Source organism: Podarcis filfolensis (genome assembly GCF_964270895.1).
Source record: "Podarcis filfolensis genome assembly, chromosome: 10".
NCBI lineage: Eukaryota > Metazoa > Chordata > Lepidosauria > Squamata > Lacertidae > Podarcis > Podarcis filfolensis.
In genome coordinates, this window is record NC_139612.1 from 4,307,756 (window position 1) to 4,330,116 (window position 22,361).

Here is a 22,361-nt window from a genome sequence, read left to right on the forward strand (position 1 = left end):
AACCCCTCCAATGGTGGTGTGGAAAGGGAATTCCGTTAAGGGAATCCAGGGGCTTGCCATGCTTTCGTCCAAGTCCCTGGCATCGGGCTTGAGCTGCGCAAGCCTCTGGGAGCATGCGGGGAGAGGTGAGGGTCTGGTTTCCAGCTTCATTTCCCCCCCAATATTGTTTTCCCTGACTGGCTTCCGCTGGAATCCAGAAGTCAGTTCTGTCCCTGGACAGGGGGACAGATAGTCGGAACCAATGCCTAAGCAACCACTCACAGTTATGTATTTAAATAAAGTTGTGGCCCAAATTATGCCAAAAAAACCTTAAACAAAAATTATGTGTGATGTTTGAGTTATTGGGGTGGCCTCAACATGCAGCCAGGAAAACTAACCCAATAGTCCCTATATCTGAATGCACCCTCAGCTGAATGCCACCAGAAATTTCTTTTCTTTTCTTTCTTATAATAGGCTGAAGTATATAGTCTTGTTTAGGAGGCCAACTTAGTATTAGGGCACATAAAGTCCAGCCCAATAGTTCTTCCAAATGTTAGAGGCTCCAACCTCAGCCATGTTTTCCTAACGCTGTAGTGTTTTCCTTGAGCCTATCGAGTTTATAGTTAATCAGTGAAGGAGTAAGCCTAACAGCACTGGTGGGGTCACACAATGGTTTTTGCAGGTTACCCAAAAGCACTGTTTATTGCCTAAAGTATTCCTAGTGAGACTTTGAATCTGACTCATCCGTCGTTCCTCATGCTGACTCAGGGTCTCTGTGGGATTGATGTTCTTAGCGCCTCAGGCACAGGTTGGACGTATTTGTGGGGTGGAATGGCTGGGGGAAGAAAATCTCCATAGATCCGTTTGTTATGTTCTAGCAGAAGCCGTTAAGTATGAAACAGACCACATCAATGGGATTCTTAGTGCAATGGGTAATGTCCATGGCCCTAATAAGGTTTCTTATATTCACTTATCATTATGTGGCCATTGGAGATTATGTTTTAATATTTTCAGATACCCAAACATGGCTTTAAATAACATAGGCCTGCTAGTAAAAATCCAAAACATGCACACTCCTAATCTGTCTCTGCAATGACTCACCCTTGTAAATGTGGCTTTCTTTCAGATTTTAGAAGGCTGATGATTATTGCATTTTTTCCTGCCCAGAGTAAACCTACCTCATGCCCAAATAGGGATGGGAGAGAATTTTGATTTTGTTTGCATTTTAATGAGTAAATAGCTAATTCACACCTCTCAAACCAGTATGGAAACTGAAACATGATAATCCTTCGAAATTTGCAGTTCTCCATATTTTGTGATGCAGTTCTCCAATCCATATGTACAAAAATGTGTATATTAGGGGAATGTGTGAATAAAATGCACACGTTAGTGAAAATAGCATACAAAATCTTAGGGGAAATTGCTTGTGGCAACTGGCATACAGCTGCACACTGCCTCCAATACTGGAGCCATGATGGCTTGTGGTCACTGATAGCCTTATCGAGTTAAGAGAGACCTCTCAGAAAAAGCTACAGTAGCTATCATTTATCTTTGTTTGTATTTCCATTAATTGTAACCACATGTATCACACAACCCTCAAAGAACAATTAAAATGATGCTCAAAGTGTTGTTCTGCTTAAAGATAAGGTGCAGGGCACATAAATTATTTAATTATCTGTGTAAACAGATGCCATTAATCAACACAAAGGCATTTATAGGTTGGAAACCGTGTAATTATAGAAGAAATCCAGGAACTCTCATGTTTGGGATTACGTCATGACAACAACACCTTTGCCTTCTTCACTAAACGTAGTTAAATGTAATAGGAAGAGGAATTGCTTTCTAAAAAGAAAAATGCTGATTAGATTTTAAGAAGGAAAACAATAATCGTTGAGAAGAAAAATGATATCATCCTGCTCACTTGCACAATGAAGATGCCTCTCAGATGGAAAAATCTTATCTCGATCTTTCTCTGTAGATCAGCCTTCAAATCATGTCCAATTTATAGAATTGTATTCTATAAATAGTCTGAGACTCCTGGACTGCAGTGGAGTTGCTAGAAGTTAAGCCAATTTAGATCTGCACAGAGATAGCCAAATGTGGGCTTCCTGATTGTTACTGCGGACACCTTTTGGGAATCTGCGCCTGTAATGCAGATGGAGGAATGAGAGTTACCTATGGTGAGGGTGCCCTTGGCTTTATCCAGTGCTTTTTTCCTTAAAAAATGCTTAGGTGTACTCTTATTTTGACTCAAGGAAAACCATCATTTTATAGTTCAAATCGGGGAAAATAAGTACAGTAAATGGACAAAAATACAAAGATTCACAAAATGTTTAGGGGTATGCGTCCCCCTGCGTCCCCCCAGAAAAAGCACTGGCTATATCGACCACTGGATATTATTCTCCAGTGATGTCAACATATATGGCAATGCTATAGCTCTGTAATGCTGCTGCAGATGTTTCAGCGTTGCAAATGAATGCTCTGAAACACTTCTAGTAAAGTCAATTGGCAAATAACTACTTTCACTCAAGTAATCATGATTACATTATAGAACAGCAGAAAAGAGTTAAATATAAGCTATCCGGATTGGAGACAATATACCTTTCGTGGTGCAGCCTGGTTCTCATTGTGTCATGTCCCATGTGACCTCTGAGTGACCTCTGAGAACTGAGTGATGCAGAGGGACACATCTCACGTTTTTTGGACACGGGGGTGATAATGAGTTCCTTAAACTCGAGGGCTGCGTTGTGGAATCTAGAAGTCCCAAATTGTCTCTATATGGATCACCAACAGTGGTTCCCATCACTTTGCAAACCGCTATTGACTATGGAGAATTATGATTTCCCACTACAGCAGAAGTACAGTTGAGAACACCTGGAGAGCGGTGGTGGTGGATCCTGCTGTGGTGGGTCTCCTTGCCATGTCCTCTTGTTCACACTTTCTCCCAGCCAGCTCTCCAAAGCCTCCTGCCAACTTCCACCTTCAGCAACAAACATGTGATTCCTAAAACTTTCCCAAAACCCCACTTCCTAAATCACCCACTTTTGTTCCTGAATTGAAGGCTTGAAATAGCAAACACAAGACAAAATATTAGGCTCCTCCACAATTCATTTCCATTTGGGCAACGCCACTTTTCCAAGAAGATGCAGACATAAGTGAATATGAAAATACAAATAATGGCAATGTAGATAAAGGCGGTAATAGAAGCAACATTTCAGGTGGATCCTTCCAGTGTGGGCATTTAGCAATAGTGCTTTGATGTAAATTTAGCTCCAAGCTAATAACACTGCAAAAAGTCTTATATCTTATCGTGGGAGGCTTAAAAATCAGAGAGTATTATTAAAATGCTTTGAGTGGGAGCAAAGACTCTGGCCTTCCTTATAGAAGCTATGTAAATGGATATCAGACTTCTTTTGATGAATGGAGGCTTAGCAATAAAACTTCTATCAACAAAACATGAATGAAATGATCAGGTACAAATGTGTGGGTTTAAAATTATGCTTCCAGTTTGTAATTCAGGCACCAAGGCTCAAATTCACTATAAATACAAGTTAGGGGCCTGTCAGGAATTGCAGGGAGGGCCCTAAGCAATTGGGAAATCTCCATCCTCCTGTATCGTGTAATGGAGCAAGACGGAGTGGAACAGAGGACAGAAAGCTACATATTTATCTTTCCATCCCTGTGCTAAACCCTTGAATTATGCTTATTATCATTAAAAAAATCTTTAATCAACTTGCATAAAGCCAATAAAAATTCAACAACCTCATCTGAGCAGTGTACAAAACATGAAAAAGGTCCAGGAAACCTTGGTAAACATATGATTTAAGCAAGTGTTTTAAACAGGAGCTACATTTTCCGTGATGCTGAGAGCAGGTGATAACCTAAGCAAAGGAGATCAGCTCATATCCTCATCCCTGCTTTTCAGTCTGTTCTTAAGGCTGCAGGTCTTGACGCATGTTAGTGACATTATCAACATACTGGACCTCTTTTAGATCTGGGTGATTTCATTATGTCCAGGTCTGAAATGGAAGCCCAGAGGGCCCAGGCCCCAATTCTGCTACCATGTTCTGGATTTGGAGCCTTTTCTCTAGGGCACTACATGATGAAGAGGTCGCTAAAGCCCTGCCCCTTTGTGTGTCATACATTCAGTTCTGTGTCTTGTTCACTAATAAACCATGTTTGCTGCAGCTAATAGGGCTTCATGGTTCACCTGCTTTTCTATGAGCTGTGTCAATCCACTTAATAAATATGGATTGGTGGTATCTTATTTTGTACCCAAGAAAATAACTCTCAGGGGAAGCGTACAGAAGCTTTACATACCTTATCAAATAATTTAATGGAGCATTTAGTAAGATAAACAGTCTGGGCCATTTCTCTTTTTGTAATGTAATGTTGAGCAAAGCCTGTCTGATTGATTGATTTTCCTTTAATTGAGAACAGACAATAAAAGCCATGTTTTCTTCATGCTGATTGATAAGATTTGCAGCTGAGCCCTGAATGGCAGCATAAAATGCTATATCCATAAAGCATTGCATGGTTTTTCCATCAGAAAACAGAGCCGGTGTTGTGCTGGCTGTCTCACTTTAGAAGAGTAAAGCAAGATATTCCATAGGCAATTGGTAAACTTGCACTTCTAAAAGCTGTGCGTACTTTCTCCATGCTAGCAGAGGATCGCTGGTCCTCTTTTTTCCTTTCTTCTCATTTTAAGTAGCAAAACAGTCATCACTGAGGGGCCCATGTAGGATAGAAACTATTTGCATGTTCAGACCCAGAAACCTCCCCCCAAATAAATTCACACAAGACTCAAATTTTGGTTTTGGTTTTTGGCAGAATTTAGGCCACAACTTTATTGATTACAGAAAGTGGCTGGTTGCATAGGCTCTGCTTCGACTAGCTCCCTGCCTTGCAGGTAGCGCTGACCCAGGGTTCCAGCATAGGTCAGCCAAGGGTGAACACCTGGGTAGCGGAAAGCCGGGAACGGGCTAACTCTGCCACCCAAATGTCCCCCTGGACTCAGGCATGGGCACAACCCCCTCTCAGGGGTTGACCAAACCATTGAGTCCCTGGATTCCTTTAATGGAATACCCTTCATATAGGGATGGCAAGAGCGTTTTCCCATCCCTATCACCTGAACCAGAGCCTATCCACAACCTTACAAGTTGTGACGATTTGCTACGTGGCAGGCGAAACCCAAATGACAACAGCCAATCAGCCAAGTGGGGAAAATTCCTGCCATGCCCCTGTCCCAATGACAGATGACACACGACGGCATAGCAAGTTCAAGCGCAAAGACCTAAAAGTGGGGAGAGGTGGGCGGGTGTTCCGAATGCACGCGCCGAAAGAGGAAGCTCTGGGTCACGTGCATGGGCATAAATAGGTCCCTCGAACCGTTTGGACTGCATCCCATTGGCCAGATTGCACCCAGCTTCGAGGAACCTACCAATCGGGTGTTGTGGCTGACCAATCGTACCCACCCACAACACAGGGTGTCAGTTTTCCAGGGCTCGCTGCACTACGTGCCCTCTTTAAGGGAGGACCCAATTTAACATTTAAATGAATAAATTTGGATATAACAATGGAGGGGGGGACAATGCAAGGAAACTAGTGATTAATGCCCCCCCCAACAGAAACAGTCAGGGACTGTTAAGAGTCTATTCATCACTAATTCTTCAGCTGCTGTTCAACAGGTATAGTGCCTGAGTTTGCTGTCCTCCTTCCTTTTGTGTCATGCCTTTTAGATTGTAAACCTGAGGGCAGGGACTGTGAGAGCCATTTGTGTCTGAAGGCCAGGGTCAAAATGCTTTAAATAAATAAAGATGCAGAACCTCCACTTCAATCCCACTTGCAGCTGATTACAAAAAAGCAATGCCTCAGCAGCACTTAAAGGCACATAGCATAGACCATAAACATCTGTGCCCCTCATCTCTTGCTACTGCTGATGTCCTGCAGTAGGATTCAGGTCTAACCACACTTGCATGGCAATATATCTCTTAAAAGCCTGATACCCTGTTTCTTTGTTGCAAAGCAGTGTGGGGAGGGGGTGACTGGGACTTCTCCACAGCTTCCCCACTCCAAATTGCCTTCTGCTTGTGCTGCTTTGCAGGCCACCATGTTTTTATTACATGCCTGGCTTACAGTATACCTAGGACCTTGGAAAGGAGGGCCACGTGGTTTTTTGAGAGAAAGCTTTCAACAACAGAGGTTGCTCTGAGGTGTGACAAGGGAACTTCAAATCGGCTTTCCAATAGATTTTTAATGTAGTAATGCATGTTCAGTTTGAATAATTGTGTGTTTATTGACTCTGTAAACCTGTTGCCCAAGACACAAACTTTTATTCTTTGTACATATGTACATTACAACTTTCTGAAGAAGGCTAGGAATAATCTGAATAATCAGAAAAGTGCTTCTGCCACCACCAGGCTTAATGTGTCAGTGTCTGCAGAAACTGACTTGTGAAGTTGCTGTGTAATGATTGTAGGAAAATGCTGGGAGCTTGCGGCTCTTTCTGCTAGAATGTTCTTGTTCCTAACTTTATGTCAGAGGGTTTTCAAGCGACCTGCTATTTTCTTCTTTTGCAGAATGTGAACGATGAACCTCCGATCTGTAGGCCACCCTATTATAGCAAACCTATATACTCTACTATTAAAACACCCATCTTGCAGTTGAATTGCTCAGACAAAGATTCTCCCCCTCACCAGCTCAGCTACACTATTGTGGGAGGTAAGACTATATATAGCTTCGTTTTTGTAATGACCATTCATTAGTTTTCATTCTTTCTGTTTGTGTGAATAGAATTGGGGAAGCACCTTCAAGTGTATTCCCCTTCAAAGGTGAGCCATTTGGGAACTGCACAGAAATTAGGACCTAAAAAACACACACCTTATGACAATACTAGCAAGCCAGAGATTGTTCTAACCATAGAAATATGGCAACTTGCAGTAGGTCAGTTGCTAAAGAGCACACACCAAGAGTGCTTTGTTGAAATCAAGGCTAGGGAACTGTTAAGTTGTGGGCAAACATATCAGACGACACAGTGATTCTTCCAAAGCAGCTCTTTATTTGTAAGCTGGAACAGAACTGAACTGAGGAGCTCAGTCAGCCTGCTTATATAGAGCTCCACTAGAATGCAACAGTAACCATTTTCTGTAACTAACTAATCCAATCACTGAACGTCACTTTCGATCCTTCATTTGCATAACTATCTACAGTATCCCCCTGCTGGCCCAGGGTGAGAACAGGAACCCTCTAGATGGTCCTGGACTACAAGTCCCATCATCCCAGACTGTTCGCCATGCTGGGTGGGGCTGATGGGAATTGAAGTCCCTCAGCATGTGAAGGGCCTCAGGCTCCTCACATCTGGCCTTAAATCATAGAATCATAAGTTGGAAAGGTCCCTGAGGGACATCTAATCCAACCCCCTGCACTGCAGGAATATGCAGCCATCCCATATGGGGAATCGAACCTGCAACCTTGGCATTATCAGTACCATGTTCTAACCAACTAAGCTACATATGAATATACACCTTCTGTGCTTTGAGGGAGACACCTCTGTTCTCTGAACAGTGGCCTGGCATTGGGAAAGGAACCTGCTCTAAACTGCAATCTCTTTTGCTTCCTTCCTTTCTTTAAGGGAAGAAAAGCTGCTGTTCTCTTGTACCAGTGCCTAAGAGGCTCTTTGCATCATCCCAGCACAATTCAGACATTTATTAAGACATGCCATATTCACCTGAAGTGCAAGATTCTGAAAGCTGGAGAGCTAGACATGAATTGTAATAGGATGCCATTTTTATTTTTATGGTACTTCAAACCCCATTCTTTCTAGGCAATATCCATTCTCGGTTCAAACTTCAGAGATTAGGCTCTGGCTTAACTTCTTTGATGACGACACAGAACTTCCAGTATGATGTGTTTCGAGGAATTCAGGATCCCACCACATTTCAGCTACTGATAGAAGTGGCTGATGAACTGCATGGCAGTTTAGCTCACCGCTTGTCCACAACAGCAACTGTAATACTGCATGTGGTTCCCTGGAGCACAACCAGGCCTTCAACCACCACAAAAACAACCACAACTGCCGTAAGTTTCCAAGCATGCTTCTTTTTTTCAGGATGTCAAGAGACATCAGAGGGTGTTGATAGAGGAGAGCACAGTTTAAAATGTTTCTGGTATATCTGTGACTTACAGAGAGGGGGAGGGATGGGGTGGCAGCCAGGTCATTGTGGTGCAAATGCGCAGGAGGGAGAACTGGACTGGCTCTGCTGGTGTGTTTATACTGTGCCAGCATCGTCACACCCTTGGAACACCCACCGGGCGGCTACTACTTAAATGCTTCCCCCAAAATCTTCTGCCTTAGGTAGAGTGCCTCACTATTTGCTCTGAATGAATAAAACATAGCAATAAAACAACAATATGATATACAAAGACTAGAAATAAAAAGTCAATTATATAAAATACATTTTAGGGTTTTGAATTAGTAGTCAAATGGTGGATGTTATTCTGATTGCCCCAGCTAAAAACCTTGCAACCTTTGCTGTCACCTGCTCATCTTGATCTGCCAAGAGAAGGGACACTGTGGCAGTGGCTGGGCGACCCAGAATGGACAATAAAAGAGGGGTGATAATCTCATTCCTCAAGTCTTTATAAAGAGGGCAAGCCAGAAGGGCATGCGCCACTGATTCGGGACTGCCATCTCCACAGAGACATAAGCGTTTTTCGTGTGGAATAAGTTGGAATCATCCCTTGAGTACAACTGAAGGCAGTACATTCAATCTTACAAGAGTAAAAGTGCGCCTATGTTTTAGAATTGCTAGGTTATGCAGATAAGGTGCCAGAGAGTCGAAATGGGAGGGTGGAAAATAGTCATCCCATGGGCAAAATTTCCTTATTGTGGCCAAGTTGTTTTGACGCTCAGTATCATTTAGGGGCTGACAAATCATGCTGTTTGCTTTACTAAAACCCAGAGTGAGTAGCTGTTGTGGTGATAAACCACAAGAGTGAAGTTCTTGATAGACAATTTTAGTCCAGGCGCTCTTGTGACAATCTTGCTGCCCTATTTGCTCTATTTCTGATGTTCGGGCTGTGAGTGCCATTCCCTGTATAGCCAAAAGAGCATCATCTATGTTCACGAATGAGGCACTGGTAAGCTTGAGGGAGGTTTAGAGCTAATACATGCTAGGGGTAGCATGGGTGATATGGGCTTGCTTTCTGTTTGTTTTTTGAAGTTTAGAAGACATTTACCCCTTTTACAAAGGGGGAGTGGGTACAGTACATAACATCCTGAGATGACAACACACAGAGCCGTCTGCAGCGTTCTCTGTTTCTCAGAGTTTATTCCTCAATCCAGGACACCTTCTCTTCCCCCTCCTCTCTCTCTCTGGATTATCAGTTGCTGAGGACCAGCAAGAGAATGCGCTTTCCCTCATGCTCTGTTGCTTTTAAGATTCCCAGTGGCATTTTGGTGGTCACTGTTACAGGTAAAGTGTTGGGCAGTTGGAGACATTTTATAGGTTTACAATGACTATTATTATCAAATAGGAAGATCAGCCCTGGATCAGTTTCTCAAAGATTCATTACTCAGGTAAAATTCCTGTTAAATTAACTGTCAATATGCTAATTTCTTCTATACCATTAAGTTATCCCCACTCATGATTTTCTCTCCCAATATCATGTCACACACAATATTTCCCTAGTTTATCACCCAAACACAAGTGCAGCTACTGTAACAGATGGAATAAAACAAAATGAACAAGACTCTCCACTGAATTTATAACGTTTTTAGCTTTTTCTTTATTCCTCTGTGTCAGTAAAGTAGATGTTCGTGATTAAATAATGATGTAATGTTATTTTTAAAAGCTTTCAGTAGTAGTTTTTGAAAATTCAAAACACTACTTTAATGATAATCTGGATTGTGACTCCTCCATTGCTAAGAGGTTTCATTTGCTTTTGAAATTTGTACAACTCTATTATATATATGCTCAATAACACAATGGAAGTTTTGCTCTTTTGGTGGAAACCAACCTGATTCTTATTTTTATTAAAGGCAAGTAAATCTACTTTGAGGTTTTCAAGTTAAAAACTGGTGCAGATTTTTTTTGAAAAATAAATATTATTAAGGCCTGCTTACATTACAGAAAGGAGCTGATTCTCTGCTCCATGCTGTGTGTCTCTTCCTCAGTCCTTTTCTGGCTCATCCGGCATCTGGGGCCAGAATGGAAATGTCAGCACTGCGGGTGTGAAGGCACACAGTGTCTGTGTTTTGTAATGGGAACGAATTGTCAGCTTCCATAAACGGTGGCTGCCCATCACAAAACTACCCAACATGCAATGCCCCAGCTGCGGTTTTATGTTAGACAGCACTGCGCATGTGAGAGCTGATGAGCTGCTCTCATTCAGCAATGGTGAGACCCCATGCTTTGCCCCACTCCAGTCTGGTGGCAAGAAGAGGTGGTATGGTCTGTGTGTGGTATGGTGTGCATGGCAGGGCTGGTCTGCTGGGTCTTCTGCCAGTGGTGACCACGACAGGGGGGACCTTCCTCGTGGGACCTATTGGTTTTCTGTTGGGGGATACCCCCTCAAATGGTTATGGGCTTGCTGTAGAAATCCCATGTCGATTATGATGGTCAATCCCTTGTGTGTTATTCCCAGCATCTGGTCTGATAGCTAAGCTCTATTGCTTGGTGTGAGGCCCCCCTCAGAATCTTCTATTTCACATGTTTTCCCTGGGGCAGAAAGCCACGTTCATGGATACGCATATCCTGTGCCTATACATATAAATAATGTAAGTCTAAAACGAGATAGCCAGCTGAATCATTAAGATGTTAAGCCAGGAAATCAAATTAACTGGCCACACTCATAGGGAACTTTTACATCCGAGTCCACTGGCAAAACAGACACCGCAGATGTTAACTGTCTAAATCCTTTAGTTTCATCATATGGTGACATAATGTTGAGATAAGTATCGGACACTCATGCAAACTGTATTCAGATCCTTTGTTTGTTCAGTGCCTTGACCAATAGCAGCCAGTTTACTTCAATAGCCCCAAAATATCTGTATCGTAGGCTGGTGACAGCCTGTTTTATCACACAGGAGAATCTGCACATGCTCATCTGTCTGGTATCTCTGGGGAAGGGGAGTCAATGAAGAAGGGAAAGGCTGATATCTTTAATGAACTGTATCTTAAAATATGCTTTAAAAATGAAAGGGAAGTAGTACTTCACTGGCTTGAATTTTGAAGCATGTCCCAGGTCCGTGCTGTCTTCATCTGAAATAATGATTAGTATAGTGGGAGCGTGCCCCTCAACAAAGCCATGTTGCAGTGCTAAAGGGGCTGAACCTTTACGGTGAATCTCATATGTGGTGGAGGGGGGCAGCTGAGACAGAGTCCAACCAGAGGGAGGGGCTGGTTACTATGCAGATGAGAGAGAGAATGTTCAGGAGGAAGGGAGATGGTCAAAAGAGAACCAGGGCTTTTTTAGAGCTGGAACTGATTGGAACTCAGGACCTCTTAGGTGGGCACCATTGCCATCCCAAGAGAGAACGAGGGAGGCGTTCGTCACATAGAATCATAGAATCATAGAATCATAGAGTTGGAAGAGACCACAAGGGCCATCGAGTCCAACCCCCTGCCAAGCAGGAAACACCATCAGAGCACTCCTGACATATGGTTGTCAAGCCTCTGCTTAAAGACCTCCAAAGAAGGAGACTCCACCACACTCCTTGGCAGCAAATTCCACTGTCAAACAGCTCTTACTGTCAGGAAGTTCTTCCTAATGTTTAGGTGGAATCTTCTTTCTTGTAGTTTGGATCCATTGCTCCATGTCCGCTTCTCTGGAGCAGCAGAAAACAACCTTTCTCCCTCCTCCCTCCTCTATGTGACATCCTTTTATATATTTGAACATGGCTATCATATCACCCCTTAACCTCCTCTTCTCCAGGCTAAACATGCCCAGCTCCCTTAGCCGTTCCTCATAAGGCATCGTTTCCAGGCCTTTGACCATTTTGGTTGCCCTCCTCTGGACACGTTCCAGTTTGTCAGTGTCCTTCTTGAACTGTGGTGCCCAGAACTGGACACAGTACTCCAGGTGAGGTCTGACCAGAGCAGAATACAGTGGCACTATTACTTCCCTTGATCTAGATGCTATACTCCTATTGATGCAGCCCAGAATTGCATTGGCTTTTTTAGCTGCCGCGTCACACTGTTGGCTCATGTCAAGTTTGTGGTCAACCAAGACTCCTAGATCCTTTTCACATGTACTGCTCTCAAGCCAGGTGTCACCCATCTTGTATTTGTGCCTCTCATTTTTTTTGCCCAAGTGCAATACTTTACATTTCTCCCTGTTAAAATTCATCTTGTTTGTTTTGGCCCAGTTCTCTAATCTGTCAAGGTCGTTTTGAAGTGTGATCCTGTCCTCTGGGGTGTTAGCCACCCCTCCCAGTTTGGTGTCATCTGCAAATTTGATCAGGATGCCCTTGAGTCCATCATCCAAGTCGTTGATAAAGATGTTGAATAAGACCGGGCCCAAGACAGAACCCTGTGGCACCCCACTAGTCACTCTTCTCCAGGATGAAGAGGAACCATTGATGAGCACCCTTTGGGTTCGGTCAGTCAGCCAGTTACAAATCCACTGAGTGGTAGCATAGTCAAGACCACATTTTACCAGCTTCTTTACAAGAATATCATGGGGCACCTTGTCAAATGCCTTGCTGAAATCAAGGTAGTTCCAGCTCCTCTTTTTCTAGAAAGACAGCACTGAAGAGAACAGTTGGAGAGAGACCTGAGTGACTCTCAGCAGACACAGTGGAACAACCTCTTAAGTTTGCTGCAGTTTTCTGGCAGGAATCCTCAGAAGCAGTCTCTCTTCAAAGAGAGCTGAGAAGATTAATGGTGGCGGGTGGGAACTGACATAAGGATGTGGAGCTAGCCGGATCTTCTCTAGAATTATTGTGCTCACCTAACTCTGCTCTGGAGATAATTGGGAACAGTAGTAGGGTGGCAAATTCAGAAGTGCAGGGTCACAGCCAGGCCCCCTCATAACCACACCCCCTTCCTAGATTATACAATAATCTTACATTTAAACAATATTAATAATTAGGGTTGCCTTGCAACCATCAGTGCCGATCTGCATGTCTTGCCTTTTGGCCAGATCTCCTATTTTCTGTGTGCGCACATGTGCAAATGATTTGGACAGCGCCAGTGTCTTCTTTCAGGGTCACTCATGTTGTGCTTTCCTTGAAGTTCCTTTGTAGCAGAACTTGCACACCATTCTCTTGAAACGAAATCATGTTGTGTTTTTGGTGCTTAAGAGCAGCCAGAGCAAATCCTCTTTGGTGCTTTTCTTCAGAGTGACCCCAGGAGCCAGGGCTCAGGGGCTGATTTACCTCCTTTTACTCTGATTAGCTGCAGATCAGTACAGGAGATGAGAATACTTCTTCCCAGAGGCTTAAAACTCCCCATTCATGCTGATGGGGCAGCTCTAGGATGCTGTAGACAGGGACCCTGCTGAGACCCTGTTGCAGAAATAGTGGCAGATCTTGGACCCTCTGTGACCCCAGGCTGATACACGTCTAGATCCAAAGCACACTGCTTGCTGCTTGAGGGAAGGTGAGAGGGCTCCATATCTCACTACTCAGCCAAGAGCACGAAGCCCTCAATATTGCCCATATATACTTAGTCCAGATGGTCTTCATGCAAAATAATTATTTATAAAAATATATGTCACACTTTCATAAAATTACTTATATAATATAATTTTACAATGATTAAATAGACCCAATGTCTATTTAATGTCTACACAATGTGTAGAATTTGCACAATCTCGATTTAACAGCCAGGAACACATTTTTCAGGGGGCTCACCAGTTGCTGGTGTTTTCTGGGAATGCTTTTTTTGTATGTAATTTTATATAATTAGTGCATTTTTTCCTCTCTTCTAAAATCTGAAATTAGTGTCTTCTATTTTCTGTTAGCTAGGTTTTTTCTTTTCTTTTCTCGTACTAAGAATGCTGCACCACCCACAAATTTAAAAGAAAAATGAAACACCCACGACAATATTCTGCTTTTATTTTGCAACTTCTCAAGAGTATGTTGAAACTTAAGTTTCAACTTAAGTGAAATTTCCCCTCCAATAAGAGTTTCATGTTCTACAATACACAATTGTTCTTTTAACATAGGGACACTGCCACCTACTGGACAAAGTATAGGTCTGTCATTAGTACAAATTAATCTAATTTCTAAGCCTTTTCAAAACTTCCTTTTTAATGTGAGTTTAGGATGGAGGAAGACAGGATGTGGGAAAACTGTGATTCCCACATTTAAAAAAAAAACCTAACAGCAAGTGAGGGGGTGTAAAATTGGAAAAAGAGGGCATAATCCAGGGGTGGGGGAACTTTTTCAAGCTGAGGGCCATATTTCAATCTGGCCTGACTGCACTGGCAAACGATTATGTTTCAGGCCCAATTCAAAGCACTGATTTTGACCTATAAAGCTTTGAATACCTCAAGGACCATCTTTCTCCCCATATGAACCTATTCAGACCCGGAGATCATCTTCTGAAGGTGACAACATGAGAGAGGGCCTTTCCTGCAGTGGCTCCCTGTTTGTGGAATGCTCTCCCCAAGTTTCTCTGGTTACGTTTCTCTGTAACCGGACCTTTGTCGGATTAATATTCTGCGGCCTTTTAAATGTGTTTGTGGGAGGAGGGTTATTTGTTCTGTTCTTGTTTTATTGTGCATTTTGTGTTTTTGTGTTTTTGTTTTTTATATTGTGAACCACCCAGAAATCTTTGGCCCTTTCCTGCCATTACCATGTAGATCAGAGATGGGGAACCTGTGACCTCCACAGATTTTGTTAGACTCAGTCCTCCATTTGGGAGTTGGAACCTAGTCATAGTTGCAGGGCCACAGCTTCCCCACCCATACGACAAGTTTTTCTTAGTTTTCACCATTATGGAGACTGAGGGTGGTGGGATTCAGCAGTGTGCTAATACAGGCATAGGCAAACTTGGCCCTCCAGCTGTTTTGGGACTACAACTCCCATCATCCCTAGCTAACAGGACCAGTGGTCAGGGATGATGGGAATTGTAGTCCCAAAACAGCTGGAGGGCTGAGTTTGCCTATGCCTGTGCTAATACAATCATCCCATTAGCACAAGCATCCGCTTTGCTAGCTAGAGGTCATGCAATGGCTTCCACTAGCACACCGGGCTAACTGAATCTGAGATTTCTTTAGAGCATTTTTGCTTATGAATAAGTTTTAAAAGCATGTCACATGCCTTTTATTCAGGGTGTTCTATGAACCACGATGCTTCCCTTCTGGACCCAATCATATTCACGTTTAATTGGAATTAACTCTGAATTTGAATTTTATTTTCCAGATTATATTGCATTTTGAAAAATCTAATGGATATCCATTTCTGTTTTGCAAATGACTGCTGTTTGTTTATTTCTAGGCTACCACTTCGGTGCTGATTCAGACTTTATATTACTGGCATCCTGAAAACTGGTTTCCTGTTGTCCTAACTATAGCAGCAGCCCTCCTACTGATGTGTTTGTATATGGCAGTGTGGGGTTGCTTCAAAGAGTAAGGACTCCTTCAGTTTTGGGGACAGCTCAGAGGAGACAGTGAATATGAAAATGTACACTTAGACTAGTCTGTTGATAGATATCCCACCCACTGCAATAGAAGTTTCCCATTCCCCCCCCACCCATGTCTCATGAGACACCAGTCCTGAAACTTAGAGGAGTTTTTAAAGTGGTTTGCTATTCATCAAGAGGGAATTGTGTTTGCTACAAATAAGCACCACATTTCATATACTACAGCAACACAAATGCATGTATCAAGAATTCTATAGGTGGTAGGTAACATGGATGTTCCTGCATGCCCTTGTTCAGTTCTCTTAGGAGCTAAGGGTGCAGTCTTCTGGTATCTGGAATCTGAGCGGCTATGGAATAGAGTGAATCTCCCTCTGTTCCTGCAGAGAGTGAAGCCCATAGGTAGAGAAGAATGTCTGGCCTCACAAACCTTCCCTTGTGGAAATGTCTCCTAACCTTACCACTCCACTGATGAGAGTGACCAAAAAGGGGGTGCAGATTGCAGGATCTGGATCCAAAGCCCTCGTTTTTCCCCCATATATCCCTGGGATTGGGGAGGGGGCTGTATGCGCAACCTGCACCAGGAGTGCATATTCCTGCACACCATTTTCCCTGGCCAGGACAAGACGGCCAGGAGAGGAGGTTCTTCTGCCCACAATCTCCCTTGCCCCAACCTCAAAAGATTACTGACAATAAATTTTGTGCCAGCCTTTCCAATAAACTTCCATCTCTCCATGTGTTGCTCCTGAATACACACCCCGTGGTTCTAATGTAGATGGCATTTTTACCCTCAACAGCGTTCCCAAATGTGGAAGATTCTTTCCACAGTGCTGTATCGACCAAAACCATCCGCCAGTCCTGAACGCTGAAAAACATGCCAATTCTCCAAGGTAAGGGTCCTTTTCTGTCTCGTGTGCATAGTGTCTCATCAGGCTACTTTAGCACAAATTGTGTAGCCACTTTAGGAATATTGCCAGAAAATATAAATGACACTCATTTCTTCCATGTGGTTTGGAGTCACAGAGAGTTGTCAGAAACCTCCAAGATTTTCATTTATCTCTTGCAGCATATGTTTTAATAGGCATGAATTCAAGGCTGCTTTGTACCTCTTTATGTTGGTTGTCTGTGTATTCTTGCCACCTCATGAAATGTTCCTTTCATATCTCCAATTTTCTTGAACAGATCTCTGGTTTTTCCCATTCTATTGTTTTCCTCTATTTCTTTGCATTGCTTGTTGAAGAAGGCCCTCTTGTCTCTCCTTGCTATTCTTTGGAAATCTGCATTCAATTTCCTGTATCTTTCACTATCTCCCTTGCATTTTGCTTGCCTTCTCTTCCCTGCTGTTTGTAAGGCCTCCTGGTAGAACACCTAAGGTAAAGGTAAAGGGACCCCTGACCATTAGGCCAAGTCGTGACTGACTCTGGGGTTGCAGCGCTCATCTTGCTTTATTGGCTGAGGGAGCTGGCGCACAGCTTCCGGGTCATGTGGCAAGGATTAATAAGCTGCTTCTGGTGAACCAGAGCAGCACACGGAAACGCCGTTTACCTTCCCACCAGAGCGGTACCTACTTGCACTTTGACGTGCTTTCGAACTGCTAGGTTGGCAGGAGCAGGGACCGAGCTCACCCCATCACAGGGATTCGAACCACGACCTTCTGATCGGCAAGTCCTAGGCTCTGTGGTTTAACCCACAGCGCCAACCACATCCCTGGTAGAACACCTACAGGGACAATATTCCTGTGAAGGGATTTCTGATGTTACAGGCAGTACTGCATCCACAACCATGAGTTCTTCTGAGCCTTATGACAATAGATTATTATTGTTTTAGAACACAGAAGATGATGGAATCCACTCAGATATGAATATTATCATCTAAGATTCTGTGAAACTTGTGCCATAACTCTCCACATTCTGGAATAATGCCAAATGATGGTGCATAAATGGCAGCACAGATGCTGCACTCAGGAGTGACGGGCAGAGAGAGGGGATGCTACACATCTGGCCTGTCAGCAGCAGAAGAGGAGGGAGGGGGAGGTGGCCAGGAGACCAGTGCTGTGCTGGTGACCTGGTGAGGCCAATACTCACATTGCTCATACACTTTGAAAGATCCCAGTGGATCCCATTTGTGCAAGACAGGGATTTAGGAGGTATTTCAAAGAGAGTCACAAAGGAGCAGCATCTGGCACCGCACAGGAGCAGATCCTGCTTCTTAGCAGCTGGCCTGATCCTCCTTCGCAAGTGACTCCCCTGCACACATTGTGGGGAACACTTGTCTAATGCTGCTTTTCCTGTTTCTCTCTACCAGCAAAATGAATCCAACTGTGAATCTACTGCAATCAGATGCGACATTCAGAAAACTGTCTGTGAGCTCCGAAGTAAGTGGAATTGCACTTGCTATTTGCAAGCGGAAACACACCTGCTCATTGTGCTGCCAATCAAAATCCCATGTGGGTGTGGGAAGAAGTTTTAGGCTGCACGTTTTGTCTGCCAGCCATGAACGTAGCTGCGTTTCAAGAGAGAGAACCTCTCTCACCCCTTTTTCATTGGACTGGGCAAGGATCTTTCTTTCTTTCTTTACATTTATTTCCCATCCTTCTTCTAAGGAGCTTGAGTCTGCCCCCATTTTATCCTACTGGTCATGCTGACAGATAGAAGGTCACCCAGTGTGCTGCATGACTGACTGGGAATCTGAACCAGGGTCTCTGCTGCCCTGGCCTGATACTCTAAGCCCGAGATTGGGGGTCTCAGAGGCCAAATGTGGCCCCCCAGGCAATTCTGTCTGGCTCTTCAGACTCTCCTCAGGCAACACACCCTCCTGAAGCCCTTTGCCAGCCTTGCATTGCACCCTCCTTCTGTGCCTTTGCCTGCCTGGAATGTGCCCTTGAACTCTGGCAATGCTTCCTGCTTGTCTGGGCAAAGGGTAGAAAGGGATGTTTGAGTGTAGAGAAAGGTGTGGGTTTTTTCAAGGTCCCAGAGAGAGTTCTGGTAGTTTTGAAGTCTCTTGTTCAGCTGGGATAGCTCAGTCAGTAGAGAAGGAGACTCTTAATCTCAGGATTTTGGGTTCAGGCCCCATGTTGGGCAAAAGATTCATGCAGTGGACTAGTTGACCCTCATGGTTCCTTCAAACTCTACCATTCTATGAGCCTATGAGCATTCACATTTATTGCCCTGCCCACTTTTGCCTCTTGTCCCACCCACCACTGGCATCTGCCCCCCCAAAGGATGCCCAGAAGGGGCTGTAGCCCTCAAAATAAAAAAGGGTTCCCACCCCTGTTCTAACCACTGTACCGCACTGGCTGAGGTGTGCCTATATCTGTGGAAAAGATAGTCAAGGTATAGTGGTTAGAACAGGGATTTAGTTTGTGCTAGAAACCACCCTTTTAGTCTTGCAGCTCCAGCCCTCTGGAATCAATTACCAGCTGAAGTTAGACAGGTAGCTAGGATCTTGATGTTTAAGTCACTACCTAAAATGCTTTTGTTTAAGAAAGCTTTCCCTGAAGTGTGAATCAGTCATTTTATGGAATATTAATTGTACACCTGTAGGAATTGTTTCATTGTTTTCAGAATTTCATATAAATGCTTTTAGTGCATTATAGAATTTGTTTAGAAAATAATAATTCTATTGTTGTAGACTGCTTTCATGGCCCCAAGCTGCAAATCAGCATATAAATCTATAAAATAAACGAAAATACCTTCTGTTAGTTCAAAAGTCAATGGTGACCAGAAGCATTGAGAGTACAGGTGTGCTAACGACAGTGATTTATGTTGCCTTTCAGCCCTCTATCATTTATGACGGTTGTGCAATGGATCCAGGTAAATATCAATATGGGTTTTAAAGTACACTTTCAAGTTTATTTTTGTCGAATCTCACAGAATATGCACCTTGAGATCAATTTGGCTTAACCTCTCAAAGGTCACATGAGGGAAACGATCAAACTCTGCCCCCCCCAGCAAGCCTCTTCTGGATCCGCCCCTCCCTATGGTGGTGGTACTGATGGCAATGATCTGCTGTGTTAATATATTGTCTTTCCTCCCAAAAGAGCCCTGGCAGGTTGACAACCTGTTAAATTCAGCGACTCTCAAAAAAGCCCTGATTAAAATATTTAAAACTATATATCTAAAAGCAAAGTAGTAAAACCCAGCAGGCAAAAATCCTCAGTTTTTCAACTTCAAAAACATATTGATCCCCAAAGCCCAAAGGAAGAAATGCATCTTCAGCTGGTGCCCACAAAATATCTGCCCAATTATGGGGGTGACGATGGAGAGTCTACAATGGAAGGCACTGAAGCTGAATCTCCACACAATAGTTTAACACTAAAATTCTGACACATCAGTTTTTCCCTAGGAGAGAATTCAGTTTCCTCACTCACCTATTCCTTCACAAAAGTGCACATTATTGGCAGTTCTAAAGAAACCAACCAACCAATTGTTTTAATGCTGCTTCAGGTGTTCCTGAACTACTGATTCCAACACCAGGGGTTTTGTAAAATCTGTAAATTGGGGATGCGGATGGCGCTGTGGGTTAAACCACAGAGCCTAGGGCTTGCCGATCAGAAGGTCGGCAGTTCGAATCCCCGCAACGGGGTGAGCTCCCATTGCTCGGTCCCAGCTCCTGCCAACCTAGCAGTTCGAAAGCACATCAAAGTGCAAGTAGAGAAATAGGTACTGCTCCAGTGGGAAGGTAAACGGCATTTCCGTGCGCTACTCTGGTTCACCAGAAATGGCTTAGTCATGCTGGCCACATGACCTGGAAGCTGTATGCCGGCTCCCTCAGCCAGTAAAGGGAGATGAGCACCGCAACCCCAGAGTCGGCCACGACTGGACCTAATGGTCAGGGGTCCCTTTACCTTTACCTTTATCTGTAAATCGAATCAGCTTCATGTCAGTTAAGTAATATTGTTAACTTGGCATTTTGGGAAACTCTGAACACTTCCTTCCAATAAAGGTTTCGTTCCACTGTGTATTTTGGAATTCAAATTCTATTTACATTCATTTTGTTTAATAAATTTAACAATGAAACATGCAGCTTCTCAGAGCAATCGGTCTATCAAGGTTCCAGCTCTTGTGATGGGAAGCACAAAACGGAATATTAATTGAGAGAAGCCATAAAAATGAGAGAAAACTGCTCAAATCCAAACAGTAGAGCTTTTAAGCCTGTCCACATGGTGTCGCTAGTGTACCATGAATCACCCAGTGTACAGCCTGTTCCCGTTTTTTTGAAGAGTTCTCACTGTTAAAAAGGTTCTTCTAAAGCCTGGCCAGCATTTGCATCCGTGAAGGTTCTTACCCAGTTGTTCTCCTGCCCCTGGCACTACAGTGAACAAGTCTGCTCCATCTTCTGTGTGATGGTCCTTATGTCTCTCTTTGATCTCTTCTTCCCCAGGCTAATCATGCCCATCTTTTTCAAACACTTCTCATACGATTTGGGCTGCATCCATGCACAGCAGATTATTCAGTTTCCATGACTTTTCTCTAATTGTTAAATTCTGCATTCATGCAATGTAGAAGCCACTTCTGGAACTATAGCGGAATATGTTGCATGTTTGGTGCTCATTTTCATCTTATTTCCTTCCAGAAAAGAAAAATGTTTGGAAATAATATGGAAATAAGTGCTAACCTTGTGCTAGATTCCACGTAATTCCACTATATTCAGCTATAGTCCCTGTCTACAAGGTTGTAACAGTTCCAAAGAATGGGGAAGGAAGATCCTTCTAACAGCAAGAGATGTTTGGCAGTGAAACAGACTCCCTTGGAAGCTGCTGGACTCTCCTTCCCTGGAGGTTTTTAAGCACAGGTTGGGTGGCCATTTGTCATGGACTCTCAGCATGTCTTCCAACTTTCCAATTCTATAATTCTGCGAAGAGGAAAGTGCATTCTGAATCACAGGTGATGCAGTACAGTTGTACCTTGGATCTCAAATGCCTTGGCTCCTGAACAAATCGGCTCCCAAATGATCAAAATCCAGAAGTGACTGTTTCGATTCACAAACTATTTTTGGAAGCTGAACATCTGACGGGGCTTCTGCAGCTTCCAGTTGGCTGCAGGAACTTCCTGCAGCCAATCAGAAGCCGTGCTTTGGTTTCCAAACACTTTGGAAGTCGAACGGACTTCCGGAACAGAGTCCATTCGACTTCCACGGTATGACTGTATGGGAAAACTGCTTTGCCTTGCAATAGTGTTATAAAGATTACAAGAAGATAATGTATAGGACATACTTGGAACACTTGGATGTGCTGAAAAAGTGCTATTTACTTATTTATAAAAATAATACTAAGACCAAGTCATTTTTCCCTTCTCTAGCAACAGGACTGCAGTACCTCTTTAACAGTAAAACTGGGGAAGTCCAGTGGCTAAACCAGAAGACCTCTGCTATGTAACGTTTACTTCCTGGTAATACCAACACTTTTCACATCTCTTCTGTCTGACAGCCCCATATGTATGGACAAAGTGGCTTTCAAACAATTCACCTGGAAGTGGGAAGTTATTGATCAAACTATCTGACCATCTAATAGTCAATAATGAAGTCATGGAATTTGGGCATTGAAAGTAATGTTCTCATTTTGAATGTTTCCATAGAATTATTTACCTGGCTTATGTGGTTGTTATACTTGTGCTTTGTTGCTAAATACAAATTCATTTATTTCCTTGATTTTTTTGAAGTGTTTTTTCCCTTGATTTGTTCAATAAATTGCCCAGGCCAGAATAACATTGGTGCTTTTGATAGGATTGGGGGGCAAATTATTATTATTATTATTATTATTATTATTATTACTATTATTATTATTACTATTATTAT

At 43.2% G+C, this 22,361-nt stretch overlaps 1 protein-coding gene across 1 annotated transcript in view; it reads left to right on the forward strand.

The window, feature by feature from the left end:
* LOC310744048 (cadherin-related family member 4-like) overlaps positions 1-22,138 on the forward strand; it is a gene marked incomplete at its 5' end in the record, with an annotated part of 55,292 nt that extends 33,154 nt beyond the window's left edge. The window contains 7 exons of the mRNA XM_083574793.1: positions 6,558-6,699; positions 7,802-8,055; positions 15,425-15,555; positions 16,364-16,456; positions 17,871-17,940; positions 19,342-19,378; positions 21,866-22,138. Of these exons, the coding sequence (XP_083430919.1) occupies positions 6,558-6,699; positions 7,802-8,055; positions 15,425-15,555; positions 16,364-16,456; positions 17,871-17,940; positions 19,342-19,378; positions 21,866-21,942 (804 nt within the window). The 3' untranslated portion in view covers positions 21,943-22,138. The remainder of the gene's footprint in view (positions 1-6,557; positions 6,700-7,801; positions 8,056-15,424; positions 15,556-16,363; positions 16,457-17,870; positions 17,941-19,341; positions 19,379-21,865) is intronic.
* Positions 22,139-22,361: the final 223 nt, after the last annotated feature.